Consider the following 20,165-nt stretch of genomic DNA (forward strand, 5'->3'; position numbering starts at 1 on the left):
GGATCTCCTCGAAATGCAGCGGGGTCACGCTCTCCCACACCTTGAAGGCCTTGCGGATGGCCTCGTATGAGTTGTGCTCCCCCACCTTCGGCGTGTAGTTTTGGATGCTGGGAAAAAAAGAGGGCGTGTCACTCTGGCTTCAGACTCGCTGCACTTCCTCTCAGTACAGACAGAAGCAGCAGGAGGCTGGCCGAGAGCGTTACAGTAACAGTGTACCAGTATTTCCACTCCAGGTCGCAGAGCACGGCTTTCCTGCACGCGCCTTTACCTGAAGGTCAGGTGATCCTTGTTCCACTTGTGGCCGGTCAGTGCGTAGCGTTTCCGCCGCACGTTGGTTTTGATCTGACCCCCGAATTTATCGGGGACCCCACAGCGAGGCCTCTTCATGGCTCTGTAGGGGAAGAGCTGCGTCAGTGCTGGACAGTAACTGTGTCAGTGCTGAGCAGGAGAGTGACTGTGTCAGTGTTAAACAGGAGAGTGACTGTCAGTGTTAAACTGGAGAGTAATTATCAGTGTTGAACAGGAGAGTAGCTGTGTCAGTGTTGAACAGCAGGAGAGAAGTTAGTGCAGAGTTTGGTCTTGACTGCATCAATATTGAGCAGTACTTATGGTTATTCAAAGGAGAATGCGCTGGAAGTGATTTACACCAGGCCTCAACCAATTCACCCAATCACTGCTAAAGTGCATACCGCTGAAACAAGAGCGGATGGTACATTTACACCCTTAGAGATGCCGACCACAGACACATATCTGTCCATGGGGGGAAAACAAAGACAGGAACAATGGGAAGAGAGAGGAGGGAGGAGGCTGCCGTACTTGACGGTGGTTGGGTCCATCTCCCCCGTGACCGGCAGGCCGTAGAAGCGCTGCATGTCGCTGACGGCGTTGGACAGGATCTGCGCTGACCGCATGGTGGACATCTGTCGGCTGGCCTGGGGGAGGTAGCCATACATCCGCAGCCAAGACTGGGAGAAGCAGATGGACGGACAGAGAGGGAGACGAAAGTTAATACAATCACAGCGGAGAGACAGCCACCATCGTGTCGGATTACGCCGGGGGGGTGGAGGGCTGAAATGGAGAGTGAGCTGGGACAGTGAGAAACTTAATACAATCACAGACTGTATGAGGGCCGTTACAGCAGGTGGAGAGAGAGAGGGGGAGGGAGAGGGAGAGAGAATGAGGGAGAATGAGGGAGAGAGAGGGAGAGAGAGAGAGGGAGAGAGAGGGGAAGAGAGATGGAGAGAGAGAGAGAGACAGAGGGAGAGAGAGTATAAGAGTGCAAGGAAGTGAGAGAGAGAAAAGGAGAGAGGGGGGAAAGAGGTGGGATAGAGGGAGACAGAAAGGGGGAGAGGGAGAGAGGCAGAACTCAATTTTCAAACAGATACAGACAGAGAGGCTGGGAACAACAGAGATAATAAAATCAGTGGCAGACTCAGAGACAGGGAGAGAGGCACACCGGCGTGAATCAGAGCCCACCACGCAGGGGGGCTGGCCAGTGAAGAGGGGCTCTGTGTGTGTGTGGAGGGGGGGGGGTGGGGGTGGGGTAAACGAAATCATGGGGGTGCAGAGGAATTAGCTGCTTTTAATCAGAACCAATTACAGTTACACCGATTACAAGCTGTGGTAATGACCGACCCTCCCCGTTAGTGGCACTGATTAGGGCCACCTAAGCCTCGACCTGCTGGGTTTAAAAGAAGACCATCAGGGGCAGGCAGAGGTCAATTCTATACGTCACTGCACACAGCCAAGGCCTGACTCTGTTGACAACATCCTACATCCATATGCTGATAAATCAAAGTGTCAAACGGAGCCGAAAAAGGCACTCTCTTTTTTTAATAAACCACATTAAAAAAACGTACACTTCCCAAACTGTCTCAGAAGCGGTTTAACAGGCAGAGAGATATTTAATACAGCTCTTTGAGTTTTAATGGGTCTTACCCTGATAAATCTTTCCACATTGCTTCCATGTGTTTTCCCAAAGCCCTGTACAGCAGATGTTTACCAGAGGCCAGTGGAATAATTCCTCCAGAGCACTGCGGTTCTTCTAAACTTCATCAGTCATCCTACGGGATGGGGGCAACGATCGCGTGACCTGTGAACTCCGACCTCTTCATGAGCCTCTTGGCCACACTTCCCCTCTGGGATACTTTGCTCCAGGTGGATTCTGCTGACTCAGGATCAGCTTACCCACCAATAATCCCAACACCTACTGTTCCATGCAAACAGTGGATACTGACCCTGGTTCAGTGAGGGGTTGAATCTACCTACACCAAACAGCAGAGCTGAGGGGTGATTAGAGGGTACCCCGTGGGTACCCTAAATCTAACCCTGCTCCCCACACCTCTTCACCAACAAGCTCCCACTTCCTCTGTGCATAGCCAGACTGCACCTTCCCCCAGTTACTTTTCCTGTCTGTCTCTCTCCCTCTTTCACCTTTGTTTGGGTGGAGGCTAGGAAGCCAATCTGTGGTCTGTGTGTGTGTGTGTTTGTGTGTGTGTGTGTGTGAGAGAGACACACCTTCTATTCCAGATAAGAGGTTGTTTTCACTGAGAGCTGAGAGGGCATGAGAGAGGGAGGGTTTTATAAGCCACAAGACAGAAAAGTTATTAACGCTGGTAATTAGGGCTTCGTCAGACTCATAAAATCAGCCCAGCTCTCTCACTTTCTCTCTCCCCTTCTCTCTCTCTCGCTTTACTAAAGGCACCTGGCATGAACCACGCTGGAATTTACTGCGGGCTGTGGGGATATTTCTGTCTTCCCGAGCAGAAGATATGAAAATGCCTTTTAAAATATAAAGTGTTTCAATGTGTATCCTAACCACTCTCCATCTCCAGAGGACAAAGACAAAGCAAGACCAGGTTCTGCGAGAAAAGGTAGAGATGAGGGAGGGAGACACAGAAAGAGAGAGAGAGAAAATATGTACATGTGTATATATAAGCATTTTAAACCCAGCTCAATTGAATTAAACTGAATTGAATTGAGAGAAAAGACAGAGGGTTATTTTTTGGATCCTTTGCTTGCATCATTCACGGCCAGGTGGTTGTTGGGCTTAAGTGTGGGCATTAAGTCTCACAGCTGGAGTGATTTCCCAGGGAGCTGTTAGACGGCTCTGCGTGCTTCATGTGGTGCTTCAGCCATGACAGTAAAGCTGACGTGGGGGGGGGGTTGTTAGACAGGAGTCTGGGCAAGACGACAATTTCTTTTTGCTAATAACCCTGAGGAGGAGGAGAAGCCACACACAGGACAAAGGTAGAGAGAAAGAATCTGAGAGTGAGAGAGAGAGAGAAGACAGGGGAAAATATTTTGTTTTGGCATGCCACTGGTGCAGGGGGATGGTACGGTAGTTGGACCCTGCTTCACGGAGCAGGCACTGTTACTGTAGTTCCATTCAATCCTTCCACACCACTCTGCCTGTCCTGCCAAATCACATCTGCAGACTCGGAGCGAGCCGTACAGTAGGACAGGGAAAAGGATTTCACAGACCTGCTGTGTGACAGAATGATGACCAGGCCTTGTGCAAGAGCGCAGCAGTAAAAAGAGTTGTACTGTACTGTACTAAATATCCTCTTCCTTTTAACGACTGAGAGCAGTCCTGTGTTGTATTAGGCTCCCTTTATATGATTAATGAGGGGTACAATGCTGTACTGAATTTCTTGGTCAATGCAATTTATCAGAGCTGTACTGCATCAAATTAACTGTTCTGTGTACTTAAGGAGATCATTAGAGTCCTGCTCTGTGTGGTTAGGCAAGAGGGAGCTCTATGGTACCATACTAAATTTCTAGCTCTGTAAGGTTACTATTTGTTCTGATTGTTGTACTGTACTGTACTGTACTACAGTGTCCTGTGATGCCACTGACGGTGTACTCTTTGCCTTCAGATAAACAGACACCATTAGAGGTTAACGAAATCCGTCCCATCTCTTCACGGCGACAGCGGTGCCCGGTTTCCGTGGTGCCCGGTTACCATGGTGCTGGCTGCAGCAGTGGAATGGAATGCGGTGACCGGACGCGGCAGGAATTCCGCAGACGCGCGGGTCGGCCTGCAGCTCTGCCGCGGTGGGAGAGGCCTGCGGACGGACAGGGACGGCCGTGGAGGCCGCCATGCAGGAAGCGACACACAATCGGCATGCTGTGTTTCGCTGGCCGCGGAGCACGCACGCGCCCCCATCCCCACCCCCCCCCCTTTCTCCCTCTCTCTCTCCCTCTCCCCCTCTCTCTCTGATACAGTCAGCCCAAAACAAGAGCACTCATTGTTGCTCCTGGACGGCCTGGGAGCCCTGCAGCCCTCTCTCTCTCTCTCCCCTCTGTGTCCCTTTCAGAACAGCCGTCACATTCACCAATCACATGCACTGCAGCGGGACGAGGGGGGGGGGACCCCCCAACATACACACACACACACATTCCCCCTCTCTCTCTATCTCTGCCTGTCTTTCCACTCTCTCCCTCCCACCTCTCTATCTCTCTCTCTCTGTTCCTGCCCGTCTCTCCCTCTGCCTACTCCACTCAAGATCCAGGATTCGAGTGAGGATCTACGGGCCTGACTTTACAATGGAGCTGTGTTGTATGATACACTAATACAATCTGTCTCCCCTTCCACTCTCTCTCTCTCTCCGTCTCAAAACATAGTACAGTATCACAAAGCAGCTTTACAGTCTTCGTATTTTGTCTGTGTCGCTCTCTCTCTCTCTCCCTGTCTCCTAAATGCTCTTTGTTTACTTGAGGTTAAATAAAGGGCTTTTAGAAGTAAAAAGTCTCTCTCTCTCAGCCCTGCCTGTTGTTCCTCTTAAAAGCACAGTCAGGCCGGCTGGGCTGTGTGCCTTAGGCGCTGGGGGGTGGGGGTGGGGGTTAGGCTAATGGTATCTGCCAGAGAGAGATCAGGAAAAGACACAAAGAGATCAGTGCATGATGGGAAAGAAATGTGCTGAACTCCGCACGCCCCACAGGACAGTGTACTGCCGCTGCAGCAGACCGGATCAAACACAGCCAGAGAGGCACAGACAAGCCTCCATCGCCGATTACCGATCGTCTGTATCTGCCATTACAACTTACATAACATTAGTGGTATTTAGCAGACACTCTCATCCAGAGCGACCTACATGCGTTACAATTTTAACATGTTACCTATTTATACAGCTGAGACAATTCTGGGTTAGGTATCCTGAACAAGGGCACAGCAGCAGTGCCCCAATGGGGAATCAAACCAGCAACCTTTTGGTTATGAGCCCTGCTCCTTACCACTACGCTACACTGCCACCCCCCGTGTCCCTGACTGCAAAGGTTCCGGCAGCTAATGAACGACTGAACAGCAGTCAGGAAGGGCGCAGAGGAACCCTCAGCCGGGGTATCACTCTGTTTGTCCCGACAGTGTTTGTTCGGCAAACGCGGTCGGGTGAAGCACTAACGAACCGTCACTGTCAGTCGGCACTCTGTGTTTGAGTCCCTCCGGCCTCTCAGTCCTCTAATCCAACACACCAGCGCACCTGGGAGGTTTCAGGCCTTCCAGCGTGGCGGCAAGCTCGGACACGCACGTCTGCTCTTAGCGTTGTTTACGGTCAGTGCGTGGGTGTCACTTAAGCCGAAAATGACAAAAAAAGGACAGATGACTGCGGAAAGACAGGCACAGACACAAAATTGACCGTTGCTTTCTCAAAACCCTTCCTTCGGCGATTGTTCTGTCTTTGGGCAAGACAAAAACACCCCTCCCCCTACCAAAAAAAACACAAACAAACACACCAAAAAAAACCCATTTAAAAGACAAACAGAGCCGGCGTTTTGCCCCCTCGGGTGGCCTGGGTATCAGATATAATGGCATCACTGTGATGACAAACAGATCCGCCACCTAATCCTATTTTTGGAGTGGGGGGGTGGTGACAGGAACTGAGCAGCAAGGCTTTGGTGTGTTGCCATGACGCAGAACTGGGTGTAATTGAAAGAATTTGAATTTGAACAGACCTACATAATTATATAGCATATTTTTGATATATGACACATCCATATTTTTTTGTTTGAGGTAACTGACAGACTGAGGGCAAATATGAAATCACACCAAGAGATCAGAAACGGACATAAGTTGGCGTCCTTCAAGCCCACCAGTAAATAACACGCCCACATGGCCAACTACCAAATTTGTCCTGCCCCCTTTTTACTGGGGGTGGAGGGGGATATACAACATCTGACAGACCCCCCCCCCCCCCCCCATTCTACCAGGAAGCGTTTACGACATCTCTCTGATCTGGAAGTCCCCCCCCCCCTAACCACAAGGCGATGTGGGAGGCTTCCCACCATAGAAGAATAACAAACACGCCGTTTAAGTCATTGATGTTTCTGAGTGCTACACGCATGGCGTGCAGCAAACAGCCAGAGAAAACGAGTGTCAAACGAGTGTCTTTTACTGAACGGGGATGCTGGACGTGGCTGAGCTGCAGACCCGACGGCCACGCAAACGAGTGTCTTTTACTGAACGGGGATGCTGGACGTGGCTGAGCTGCAGACCCGACGGCCACGCAAACGAGAGTCTTTTATTGAACGGGATGCTGGAAGTGGCTGAGTGTGGCACGCTGCAAGGGGACAGGACGAGGAGCTGGGTCTGGAGCCGCAGGTGAGTTTTCACAACGTGAAGCGCCCCCTGTAACAGTCAGTGCGACGACGGCCGGACAGACTCCTGTCCTTCTGCTGATCTGTCTGTGGGCAGTCTGGGGTGGAGGACAAGACAAGTGGCACCTCCGGCCCTCCCCCTCCCAAAACAAGGACAAAGAGAGAGGGGTGGGCCAGACACCTGTGGAATGGTGTCCAATTTCAAAGCAATGGTCAACCAGGCGCCAGGAGGTGTGGGGGCAGGAGGGGGGGGGGGGGTGCGGTGTTGCTGCACTGTCTGGGCAGTTCTGATGGCCTGTCCTGGATCATTCTTTCCAGTGCTGTGAACTCTCAATCCTTTGAGTCAGGGGGCTCACATGACTGCAGCTAAGAGAGCCAACAGTAGCTTTCAGATTAAATAAAAACCAAGAAAGTGTGTGCAACCACACGTCTCTCAAAGCAAAATCAGTCTACGACCATGAGTGCTGCGTTGTCTCCCATCAAGAATGACACATGGGGTGGGCGGGGCTAAGAGACTAGGGCCAATGGCCTCCTGCCCCTGGTAGGGCAGACATGGCACCAGGTTACAGATCATGTAGAGGGTAAAGACGTTTCATGCTGATTCATGAAATTGAGCTACAAACTGATCTGCAAAAACCATGATTTAAGGAAACTCCCTCTCAGCTGCTTAACCGATTTTTCACTGTGTGAGTGAACACACACACACACACACACACACACACACAGCATCACAGTGTAGCAGTGATCATCAGCAGTGTGCAGACTGATGTAAGTGGAAGAGGCCTACTGAAACAGGAACTCTGTTTCATACACTCTGTGTCATACGCTATCCCAGCATCCCCTCCACCAGACACACCCCTGCACACCTGCTCTCCCTATCAAGCTGTCTGTCTGCCCGTCTTTCTGTTAGCCCGTCTTTCTGCCTGCCTGTCTTTCTGTCTGCCTGTCTTTCTGTCTGCCTGTCTTTCTGTCTGCCTGTCTTTCTGCCTGCCTGTCTTTCTGCCTGCCTGTCTTTCTGTCTGCCCGTCTTTCTGCCTGCCTGTCTTTCTGACTGGTTGAGTGTGGATAGTTTTGCCACAGTCGGGAACTCTTCCTGTAAATACATATAAACATTATGAATGCACACGGTTGTGAGGTCTGTCGGTTACACAGACACACACAGAGGTTTGGATCCAGGCCCGAATCCTGGTTGACCGTGTTCATTTCCCCCGGCGGAGAGGCTGCAGAACAGGACTGTGCTCCACACTCAGCCCTGGCTCCTGAAGCTGAGGCTCTCTGTCTGTTGGCACGGCGACGTGGCTGGCTGACTGCACCGTGGCCCCGCCCACCTGCCAGAGCACCAATGACAGGTTGCTGCCCACAGCTCGGTCACGGTGGCCGCCGGAGGCGCGGGGACCGGACGCAAACACAGCCACATCTGTGTGCCCCGGCCGCGACACCTGGCCCGTGGGAGGGGCCCTCACTTCCTGTGCGAAACCTCGCTTTTGGCGCACCGCGGCTTCGGGGCGATGACAAAAGATTCCAAAATTACAAAGGGGAACAGGTTCTGAAGGGGAATTGAAAGGCGCGGGTATTTCCCTCCCCCTTTTTTTAGCGCTGGAGTGCAGTGCATGGAAACACACCAGGTCTTCACTGATCAAATAACTTACCATCTATCTTTTACAGCAGGAACTTTCTGGAACTGTTCTTCAGGTACTCTACCAGAACATCCAGAGCAAAAACTCACAGGTGTGAGGTGTTAAGACACACACAGAACTGTATCACATCAACTGTAATACAAAACTGACTTGGGCCTCATAGTGTCTGTCAGAGGTGAAGACCTCAATGAAAATGTACAGGAGTAACGCAGGCTAAAAATCTAAAATCAGAAGTGGGTAGAAAAAATAACCAATCACACACATACACTTTCACAGACTCCCTTTACACTGGCAGATGTGAATTCCCTATAACAGCTACTCAATGTGGGTAACTGTGACCAGTGGAAGCGGGGGGGGGGGGGCAGGAGGTGGGGATGGAGGTGTTGTGGTTGGGGCAGGGAGGGGGAGGGATTTTGGGTGGGGGGGTGGGGGTAGGAGTATGATGAGGAGGGGTAGAGGGGGGTAGGGGTAGAGGGGTTGCCCCACTGAGGCCATGGAACATCCAGGATCTTCCCCAGTTTCCAACCTTTCCTGGATATCTCCACATCACAGAACTACCAGCCTCAGTGTAGCCCTGCATGTCCACATGGGCAGGTGTTAGCTCGTGGGGGGAGAGAGTGGACTCTTTGTTCTGGTTATCAGGGATCTGTGTCAAGGTTACTGCTGAAATGACTTTCCGAAAAGGCCCCCGTGGTGTGACTGAAATAGCTGCTCCACTACTGGGCTTTTAAAAAAGAATTTCACGTGTTACCTGACGAAACCAAAAATACCCAACCTGCCTTGTACACACATAAATAAACAAAAAATAAATAAATAAACAAACTACATAACAAAGTTGCATTTCCACATTTGGCATTCACCACTACGAAAGGAACAGTGGGGGTAAACTTTTCAGAAGGGTACATTTTTCTTTTGCATGACATGCACCAGGTTAGCAGCAAGCTGACTCTCCTCTTAAGGGCGGTGCGAGTGTGACAGTATGTCAGTGAACGCGGGGGGGGGGGTGTGTGTTCCATCTCGTGCGCCTTGCTGGAGGAGCCGGTTTCGGATCCAATGGCAGCAAAGGAGCCTATTGTTGCAATCCAGCGCGCACAGCTGGCCCGCATCACTCCTCTTGGCCCCCGCGAGCTGGGTTTGGCCACCTTGGACGAGGAAGCGTGCAAGAGAAAACCAGGTCATCGAGGTTTAAAAGTGTGCGCAGAAAACCCGATTTAAACACCCCCGAAAGCCGCGATCGAGAGGGTGCACTCCTGGAATTCTAAAAACAGAATAGGATGCGAGGCATGGGGAACAGACGGAAAATTTTGTATCTGCGAGCGACAGCTAGTTATAGCAACGAAAGACGAGTATATTTGCGGATGCAATGTCGGAAGCGTTGTTTTTTTTCCAACTTATGTTCTTTGTTGTCGACAGACACGTGCGATCCGAAGGTCATGCACAGTGCAGACACTTTCCCAGATACTACATATGTTTAACACGAACAGAGAATTATACAGAACAGAATAATCTCTCGGCATAGCCTACTGCAGAAGGAAGCAAGGTTAATCACTCCAGATATAGAAACACTGAAGCCTTATCAACAGTGCACCCCTTCCCTGGTACAGACAGTATGCTGAAACGCCAGAACCGTTTAGCACAATCTTAACATATATAAAACATATGTGGATGCTGTATGAATGTAGCTGTCTGCATACTTTTGTTCTATGTTTAACCCCAATTAAAACCATAATCTGTTTCTATCTAAAAGTTTCCAGGACGTCATGCGGAATAGCTACCACTATTCCTCGTAAAAACCTGCGGTCGTTGTCTTCACACGTCACCAAAACTGATCTACAAGTCACCTTATCGCGATGCGTAAAAGTGTTTTCACTAACCAGTTAAGTCACTGTAATTATTCGATCTCGGCGCAGGCGCACATATCACCTGAAACATGAAAATTTGCGTTTGGGAGTTCTTTACAGCTCAATTCATGCTGCGATAAATTGGGAACAGTGGTCCTCACAAATTAATCTCGGGTAGATTACATAGCAAAAACAGGGAAATTTTTTCAATAATTACCTCTGCGTTGAAAGTGTCATCGTCTGCCGCGTGCGTTCCAAAGCTGCTCACCGAAATAAAACCCAGGAATGGGACTAGAGTCCGTATCAACAGTGACAGAGTCCGGCATTTCCACGACGATACCATCTTCTCCAGGCGCCGTTACCTCGCTGGGTGGGCAACACTGTGAGTCGTCGTTACTCGACTGGGACTATGAATGGTGACTAAGACTACACACCGTGCACAGCGCCTGACAAACCGATAACGGCTCTGGACTTATTTCCTTGCACGCGGTTTCTTTAACGAGATATCTGCACTCCCTTCTGGAGCGACGCGATTTTGGGGGGAAATAAGTGCACGGCGAAAGTGGGGCATCAAAAATGGGGAAAACTATAACCCTCCTGTGCAGTCATACTCCCTTTTTAAACACGGGGTTCTCTTGCCACGACACAAACATTCGCTGCTCCGACCGAACCAGTCATGCCTTATCGTTATTCTGAAGTCTCCCTTTTTGCATGTAAACGTTCCCCAGCCTCTTGTGAGTTAACGAGAGCTACAAGAATCCCGTGGGAGCGCTTCGAAATGGCCCAATTAGGCGAAGTCCTGGCAGCGGTCTTGCCAAAGTTCCCCAGCAGTTCGGTGTCACCCGCGAGACTGCCAAATTTTTTATTTCGGAATTTCCGTTGTCACTGCGGACCAGCGCAAAGCACCGAATTAACTGTGCGAGTCCAAAAGCGCTTCCCAGTGACCGTCTTTGTGCTTCCTTGTTTCCAACTCCGACTGCAGTCGGGCTAGCTCAGCCAATTTACTTAGTTACCCAGTTGTTGCCAACTATGTATTATTCCATATCAAGTAGCTATTGACAACAGCTCAGGTTAATGCTTGATCTTGCAATCGACTTACACTTCGTCGGACTAGAGGGATATGTCTCGCTGCAAGGAAACACGACTGAATACGGAATAGCAACAAAGACACCGTCCAAACCTCTGGACAATTGCTGTTGCAGAGCCGTGTTTGTGTTCAGTCAGCAGAGAAGTTGAAGACGGCTGCAGCTATCGACCGCTTGCACACAAATCGCTCCCGTTTGCCAGCTTAATGACGCCTGACTTGGATCGCAGACCTGCACATAAAGATTTAATGTGATGGTTCTCTGCCCGTTAAAAATCCAGGTTTTCTTTCAATTTTCCTGGACCGTGTCCACTCGCTCGCGCCCCTCCACCAGGCCGATCTTGGCGGCTGTCTCTCTCCACTCCCCGTGCCTTTTACCTCGCGCTGAATATAACACTCTGCAACGCCCCCTATCAAACTTGTATGTAGATTTGGGACAGGGGGGCTGGCGGATGTCGGCCGGAAAATAACCCTACCTATTCCCAGAGGGAGAGAAGAGAAGTTTATTAATTAATTTCACCCATAACAGGAAAGCACAAACAGAACAATATGCAAGATCTTGACTGACTAACTATGCGTGGTTTGTTTTGCACTTTTCCTGTGAAGTATAGAATATTAAAACAAAAACATTTCGGTTTCACATTCATAAATATGAACTTCCTTGGTTTGCGTGAGGCAGTCACTGGCGATGTGGCATTGTCTGTAACAGTTATAGCCCCCCCCCCCCCCTCAAAAAAAACATAAACAACTCATAAAAACGTGCCTATTATCTTCATCACCGTGATGAACAGGATATCGCTTTCCTTTCCGCACACATTGCGCATTCCTCAGTGATTGGTCCAGCTGTGTCACATGGGTCTCAGCCTAATCAATGGAGAGTGAGTATTGGAATGCAATGAGAAAAGCAACGTGCTTCACATTTGTGGGACGTTGTGATGGATGCCGGAGACTTTCACCCCCTGAGCTGCCACCAATGGCCAAAGCTTCTACAGGCTGGGGATGACTTATTTCTGATGGGGGGTGGGGGGGTCTACAGTCTAGGATGGACCCAGTGTAGCACCCCCCACCCCCACCCTGCCAAACCCAGACAAAGGCCCAGACCCCCCACCCCCCAACACCCACCCTAGTTGGTTAATCCACCATGAAAGGTCATTCTTTTGGTCCTGCCAGTTATAAAATCTAGTGTAGATTTCAGGGCAGGGATTTCATTGCTTTTGGCTCATTGAGTTAATTCCAAACCATTCATTTGTTGACCTTCCAGGAGCTAAAATCAATATACAATTTGCTAGTGTGGTTTAGTGGTTAGGAAACTGGCCTTGTAAATGTTTGTGAACTCAGAGTGGTTCACTCAATAACATGCCATTCAAATGTATAATAATTTATTATGTTAATAATGAGCCAAATTTAAGTTATGGAAATGGTGCTGGTTAAGAGCACCTACCAGACAAAGAAATAATACAGTCACAATAGCCATATCCGAAAACCAATATTACATAACAGCACCCTTGCATCACAGAACACTAATACTTGCTTACTTGTCAAAGTTACAATATCTGATAAAGAGGTCGGAAAGAGAAAGAGACAGAGAGAGAGCTGAGAAATGAGTTCCTCAGCTAGCAAAGTTGTCGTTTGAATATGATTAGCATCACGGTGAGTATTCTTGAGGCCAGTCAGCAAACAAGCCACAGTACACTTTACTGGTGTATTTGCTGTGTAGACAGTCTCACCCAGAGCAGCTTACAGGGCCTGAGGCGTCGTATGCTATGACACAGAAGCACCGAGAGCAGGATTATGGGTACTCAGCAACCAGTGACACAGTGACTGAGCATCGAACAGAAACACGGGGCTATGATGCAACCATGTAACTGTTGTATGTTACACATGTTGTTTAAATTATTCTTGAGAAACACACCTATATCATATTAACATGCACATAGAACTTAATTGTGATATATATGAGCGACACCACCCAAAGATTAACATGATAAACTGTTACTGTATTGTGTCTTGGGGCAGGAGAGTGGTGTAGTGGTAAGGATCAGGGACTCTAACCAAAAGGTTGCTGGTTTGATTCCCCGACAGAGCACTGCTGTTGTACCCTCGGGCAAGGTAGTTAACCTACATTTGCCTCAGTAAAATATCCAGCTGTATAAATGGATAAAATATGTAAATTGCTCTGGATAAGAGCTTCTGCTAAATGACAATAATGTAATGTAATGTCCTGCTTGTCTTTAACCAAGCCCAACTGGATTTGATGAGAACGACTCAACTGAACAAATTACTCCAACTCAGAGTGGCAACTTCCACCAGGTCTGGTTAGCCTCTTGACTGTCCAACTTCAAGAAGTTTGCAGGACGGCTGTTTAATATGGCTATAGGGGTACGAGTCTTTGGCTTGCAGAGCAAGGAAAGTATCGCACCTGGCCATGAGACCAAGTCTGTTGACTCTCCATCGGTATGTTACAAACAGGGAAAGAGGTGAGGATGGGGGAGAGGAAGGATTGTGTGAGCAGCTGACATGGAAAGAAGGTGGCAGCTGAAATTTTTACACCAGTAGACTGAACCGGTTTATCAAAGTTTGGTTAATTGCATCTGAAAAGTTTAGAATTTCAATTGTCAAGAGCTGACCGGAGTCTTTTTGGGTTTCAGGACTCTTGGTTTATATGTATTTTCATTTATTCTACGTGATTTTATTTATTATTTCAATCTGAGGTGACGGTAAGATTCCACACTAAAGCTGATGAACGTCAAACTCCATCTCCGCTATACTCAGCTGGAGAACGCTGGTGGCAGTATATAACTCAGTCTGTATTTGTGCGCTTGAGCGCGTCCCCGTCGCAGACTTTAGTGTGTGTATGTACGTACGTCTGTTTTTGTGTATGCGTGCAGCGTTGCGACATGCCTGCCAGATCCTTCCGTCATTGCAAGCGCACACTGGCAATCGCTTCCAATGCTGTCAGCAGCCTTTGCTTATGAGTGTTTCGTAGAAAAGAACGAAAGAAACTTCGGGGTTTTTCCAGGAAAGCGAATTAAAGCTTCCCTGTTGGCCTTTGTTTTTGATCTCTCTCTCTCTCTTTTCATTAAAACTCGACGCAGGGCACGCATCCAATGCGCCTTCTCGGCAGACTTGCGTTCCTACAACATCTGCTTCGATATTCTTTTATTCTGAGTCTGATTGGGCAAGAGCTCCCTGATAGGCGGTTTGTTCTCTTTCATCCAGCGTGCCAGTTATTTGCGCGCAAAAGCCCAAACTGAAAATGGATTCTCCGTAACACACTGACGCAAATACACACGAACACAAATAAAAACAGTCCTCGATATAATAAAAGGACCGTCTGGAAGTTGTGTAGAAGAGTAGCACAGCCGCATTGGGAAGCCTCGTACCACGCAAGGCCAATTAAGATTCTCAGCGCTGTGACAGGATTTGTCTTCGGAAACGACAGTAACCAAAGTCAAAAGTATGACAAGTGAAGAGGAACTTAGATTTTAACAACGAGGAATTCATTTATTCACTCCTGAAAGTGCATGAAAGCTTTGACAGAAAAATTACCGATTATTGTTTTCATGCAGACAGATTGTAAATGTTTTCCCCTCGTAAATGGTTAGATCTGTAGAATTTACCATTATATTCTTCTGTCGTTGGCGTAATAATGAGGAACTTCTTAAATCTGAGAATGCAGTCAATAATTTGCTGATGGGTCAAGATTTGGGAATTGTCGTATCTCTGGGGAAAACAAGTCCACAGTGCCATCTAGTGATCGACTCCACGCGTCTCACGCGTGCCTTGGAACTACTCCGTTTCTCCGGAAAATTAACACAACCTTCGAAACGACACCACATTTTGTAAAAAGGTACATCACCAGTACAGCGTGCTAAAAGATCCAAAATGTGCACTACATATCACAAATCAAATAAATCAATCCCAAATGAATTATCGGATTGTGCTATGCAATAATTTCTCTTTATGAACTATTTCACAGATAACTATAACGATCAGGATGTTACGTTAAACCCTGGCTGCATGTGGTCCATTTGGCTGTGAAACAGGAATGATTGACACGGTAATCAGAAATTTCACTGCTACAGGCAAACATGTAACCAAAGTATTTATTCACACAAAGGATTAAATCTGTAAGGATTTCATCCAAAAGCTGAAAAGATGTTTTCTCCGTCCTAACAAAAAGGCATTCATGCGCAGACTCCCTGTTTTGTATATAAATGCAAAGTAACAATCAATCAGATATAGGCCTACACAGAATGTCTGTCTAATGATACAAAATGCATATGATTCTAATCTGAGGAGTGTTATAGGAAATATACTTACTGATGACTCAGTGTCCACACGAGGGAACCCAGATTTGAAAATACCAAACAACCTAACGTTTGGATATAACTGATGTAAATGCTCTAATCAGTCTCAAATCCAATGCTCAAAGAAATGCTCTCTCATAGTTACAATCTGCATGCATCTCTGCGTCCACCTCCACACCCATTAGGCTACTCTTGTTTGAATTAGCCTACTCATGAACTCGTCATTGCATAGATATGGAACACACAGCACAGGGAAGGGCGGAACCAGAGCTTTGTAATGATGCTAGTCACATATCTGTAGCCTACGTACCGAAGTAATCACATTATAAAGACAGATCAAACTTCTGCAAAGTAATATCTTTACTAATTTCTCCAGCCATTTCCACACTCCTGCTTCTTGGTTGAATCAGCCACGAAGTCCCTTTCACTTCACAATGCACCTCAGATCAAAGTAAACAGCAGAACTTACCCTTTCCAATGATAGGCCTACTAGTTGTCGAGTAATCCGGTTTTGAAATCACAGTAAATTTCTGCATTGTCTCCAACATAGGGCTGACATTACATCCCACTTTGTATGAAAAATGAAAAAACACAAACTCCCGTAATTTGCATTGCAAACTTTATTATGAATAATCGTCATACACGAATCCATAAGTTTTGCATATTTGTCTGACATTACCCAAGTTGCCAGATCGTCTGACCCCACCCCAGTATGGCAGGTATGGGTAGGGGGGACCCCCCGATTGCCACCGGGTATTTCGCACACTTGGTGAGGTGAAAAGAAAATTAGAAAACAGGAGAAGAACAACCGAGAGAACCATTAAGCACTTACTCATTTTCTTTTCTGACCCCTGTAGTCTCAAATAGCAATGATTAGTAGCACTGGCACAATATTTGTTATAAATGAACTAGAGAAAAAAAACTAACTAATTTCATGAAATGTTACTGAAATGGGAGTTTGATTTAGAAATTATGTCACATTGCTAAAATATGAAATACTGGAGACTTCGTAAACCTGTTTTCGAAGTTAGACAGCATGCGCAGAGTGGATTTTCCACCATAGCCATTATGTGTAGTTTCCAAGAAGACAGGAACACGTCTGTGGGTGTTAACACTATGGTTGTGGTGACAACAATTCAAAAAAATATCTTGCCTTACTATTTTTTCATAGTATGCAAAATGAGTGAAACATTTCAGTTAACGCATCTACTACAGAAAACTGAATTTTGCATGAATGCTGCATCCTGCAATCAAAGGATCTTTTGTGCACTCTTTGCATTTAAATGCCATTCAAATTCCCTGCATTTGTGTGTGTGTAAATGTACCAGGTCATTTTGTTTATCTTGCTTTATAATAATACTCCCAGGATCCTGTTTTATAATGTGTATTGCAAACTTTGTATTTGCAGTGCAGTGCATAGCTCAGACGTGGGTGAAATGATATATGACAGGACATACAACACTTCCCTAAAGATGAGGTACACTGACCACTTCCTGTGGGAGGGTATTCACGCATTTGGCACCAGATAGCTTACACTTTACGTTACATTACATTACAGAATCTGGTGTAGTGTCTCCCAGTAAGATCTGCAAGGTATGTCTCTTTTCCTTCTCCCTGCGTCTTTGTGCTTGGAATTCAGGTGTCTGTCACAGGGTGCCCAGGAGAGCACACGGACCCGAGCTGTTCTGGGCGTGTGTCATTGGTCGTGCACTTTGTGTATTGTGTGGATTGTGTGAAAGCGCTCCGCCGCAATGAAATATCGTTCTTTTTTCTTTGTGTTGTTATGTGTGAGTCGTAGACATGAACGGATTCCCAAACAGCTGGCAGAACCCAGTTCTTATCCTCTAATTGGTTCAGCTGGCTGAGCACAGGGCAGTATAGTATTGTTAATTTTGTCAGTTTTTACCACTGTTGTCCATAGTGCTCATCCATGTTATTAGATATCTCTGTTTCATGTTACTGTTGTGATGCACGCCCTGTAAAGTGCTTTGAGATTGTTGAGTCGAAATTATTTATCATTATCAATACAAATATAAATATAAATATAGATGGGCACACCAAAATTGTGCAGCATGTCACATTTTTTTTGAACCTTAAACTCATAGACACCAGTGTGGATGTAAGGTCATTTTGGCACACTCCTTTGCCTTTCCTCTGTCTGTTTATGGAACTGCTACAATGGTGTCCCCACAGGACACAGGACACAGGACAGCCAGTTTGAGAGTCAGGCAGGGCGACAGGCAAACAAGAAGACACACAGGTAGGCAGGAAGATTACATTACATTATTGGAATTCATAAGATACTCTTTTCCAGAGTTAAAACTTACATAGGTTACAATTTTTCACGTTACGCATTTATACAGCTAGATATTTACTGAGGCAATTCTGGGTTGAATACCTTTCCCAAAGGTACAACAGCAGTGCCCCAGAACCCTTTCGGTTACGAGTCCTGCTCCTTACTGCTATGCTTCACTGCTGCCCACCGATAACAGGAAACAAGAAAAATGCTGTCTGTTCGAGTGACTCAAACACAGAGGCTGTAAAAATGTGATTATTGCTGTGATCGGGAAGAGCCCTCCGCGTGATGACGCATTTGCTGTGGTCCCTTTATGAAGAATGGAAGCAAAATGGTTAAATGCAAACTGCAGGTTAATGTGCACCAGAGACCAGTCTCCCCAGACCTGACTTGTAGTACTGGCAATCTTGTAGTACTGACCCTGGTGAGTTTATGCCCAGTTTTTTACATGTGGTGTAGTGGTGAGGTGCAGGGCCCGTAACCCAAAGGTCGCTGGTTCAGTTCTCTGCTTGGGCACTGCTGTTGTGCCCTTGGGTAGGTACTTAACCCAGAATTTCCTGATTAACTTCTTGGCCAGGTCTCCCTTGGAAAAGAGATTTTTATCTCAACAGGGCTTACCAGGTTAAATAATCTACTTTAACCCCATTACTTTAAATTAATTTATAGTTTAAAGTAATGACTGACTCTAAATGTTGGCTTCTGTCATTTCTGCGAAGTCTGAGAGAACTTCCATTTTTTTTTTTTTTTTTTTTTGTGGGCTGTGTCTTTTTTAATCTTCAGATAGCCCCGATATAACACACGCCATTTCCTGTGTTTTTAGAGAATAGTTAGTGTGCAATTGAACGGATGACAACACTGTGCAACAATAAAGCTACATTGCAACATCGTAAAACAGAACAACTGAATACCACCCAGACTGGAGCCAGTTCGTTTGCATGTGGATTATAGAGCGCTGACCAAGTCTTTTTTCCATAATAATTTATTATAATCATAGTTGAATAATCCCATTTCTATCACAATAATAACACCAGAATAGCCCATTAAAAACTAAAGACAGTCTGATTCCAAATAATACTGTACATTTATGTGACTGAAGTCTGGGAGTGTTGTTGGCCTGGTCTGATACTGTTGCTTATTTAACTTGAATAGATACACTTATGTTCTATTGTGGTGGAAGTCACTCTGGATAAGAGCATCTGCTAAATGCATGTAATGTAACGTAGTGTAATAGTATGTAATGTAAAGTAATGAATTCTCCCTAATATAGGGGATAAGAGAAACGGCTTTTGTGAGGCTGGGGGCTGTTTGTAGCCATAAGCAGTCATGTTTTCACTGCCACTGTTTTCCACCTGTTAGCATTCAGTGGATATCATGATATGGGAAAATATGAATGAGCACATTACGTTTTGCATCATCCGAGCAGCTAGCAGGTGCCTAACAAATGTCAGAATGATAGTGACGAGACTCAGGTCCACCTACCTGCCTGTTCTGACCCAGTCCACTGTGTCCCCTTTTCCAAAATCACCTCTCTGAACACCCTCTTGGGTCCAGATGGTGTACAGCACCTGTTCAAGGGGTGTGTGATGTGTGTGTATGATTTTGTGTGTACGTATACTGGTGTGTGTATGTAAGTGTACTTATGCTTATGTGTGATTCTGTGTGCATGGGCATATGCTTGTGTGTGTGTATGTGTGTGTGTGTGTGTGTGTGTGTGTGTGTGTGTATTTTTTAAATAAAGCCAGACCTTGGGGAAAGTGAGGCTTGATTGGTCGTAATAGCAGTAACGTTTCAGTGATACAGCTGTGAAGTCATGGCTCACTAATGGAACTGGCGCTGTTCCCTGTCCCTCAGCGGCATGAGCGTCTCTCCCCTTACCAAGATGCTGGTGGTTGCAGTGCTTGTTCTGCCTTCAGTGTTCATTGAAAGATCTTCACAAACTAAGTGTCGTAAGTTCCCCCCTTATTATCACTTGCTGATCTGGATTGATCACCCACCCTTGCTGGCTATCTCCATCTCTCTAACGTTCTGTTTTTTTTTTTTTTTTTTTTTTTTTTTGTGGCCATGCAGAAACATGATGACTTTTCCTTTGTGTGTATATATAGAAATTTCTTTTTTGCCAAATTACTGTAAAATGGTTAGTTTTCTGTCACATGGTGAGATACTTAACATAAGCAACACCAGGGTGACAGTGGCAAAGGGAAACGCCTTGGTAAGATAGTGAGAAGTGAGTGAAGCCTGCAAAATTAACAAGCTAATGTAACTCTAATAAATAAATAAATAAATATTCAAGCCATAGACAACACACATCAGTTTCCAATGTCTCCATCTTCCAGTTTAACCAGAAGTAAACATTTAAGCTTCTCTTAAACTCCACTCCATTCTCCAAAAAAAGCTATTTTCAAA

The 20,165-nt window shown here is 46.6% G+C and overlaps 1 protein-coding gene across 1 annotated transcript in view; it reads right to left on the minus strand.

The window, feature by feature from the left end:
• mmp15a (matrix metallopeptidase 15a) overlaps positions 1-11,528 on the minus strand; it is a 22,246-nt gene extending 10,718 nt beyond the window's left edge. Inside the window, exons 1-4 of the mRNA XM_036544387.1 lie at positions 10,290-11,528; positions 817-965; positions 269-391; positions 1-107 (exon numbers count right to left, since the gene is read on the minus strand). The exon at positions 1-107 is cut by the window's left edge and continues 201 nt beyond it. Of these exons, the coding sequence (XP_036400280.1) occupies positions 1-107; positions 269-391; positions 817-965; positions 10,290-10,415 (505 nt within the window). The 5' untranslated portion in view covers positions 10,416-11,528. The remainder of the gene's footprint in view (positions 108-268; positions 392-816; positions 966-10,289) is intronic.
• Between the last annotated feature and the right edge of the window lie 8,637 nt (positions 11,529-20,165).

Source organism: Megalops cyprinoides, chromosome 13, assembly GCF_013368585.1.
Source record: "Megalops cyprinoides isolate fMegCyp1 chromosome 13, fMegCyp1.pri, whole genome shotgun sequence".
Classification (NCBI taxonomy): domain Eukaryota; kingdom Metazoa; phylum Chordata; class Actinopteri; order Elopiformes; family Megalopidae; genus Megalops; species Megalops cyprinoides.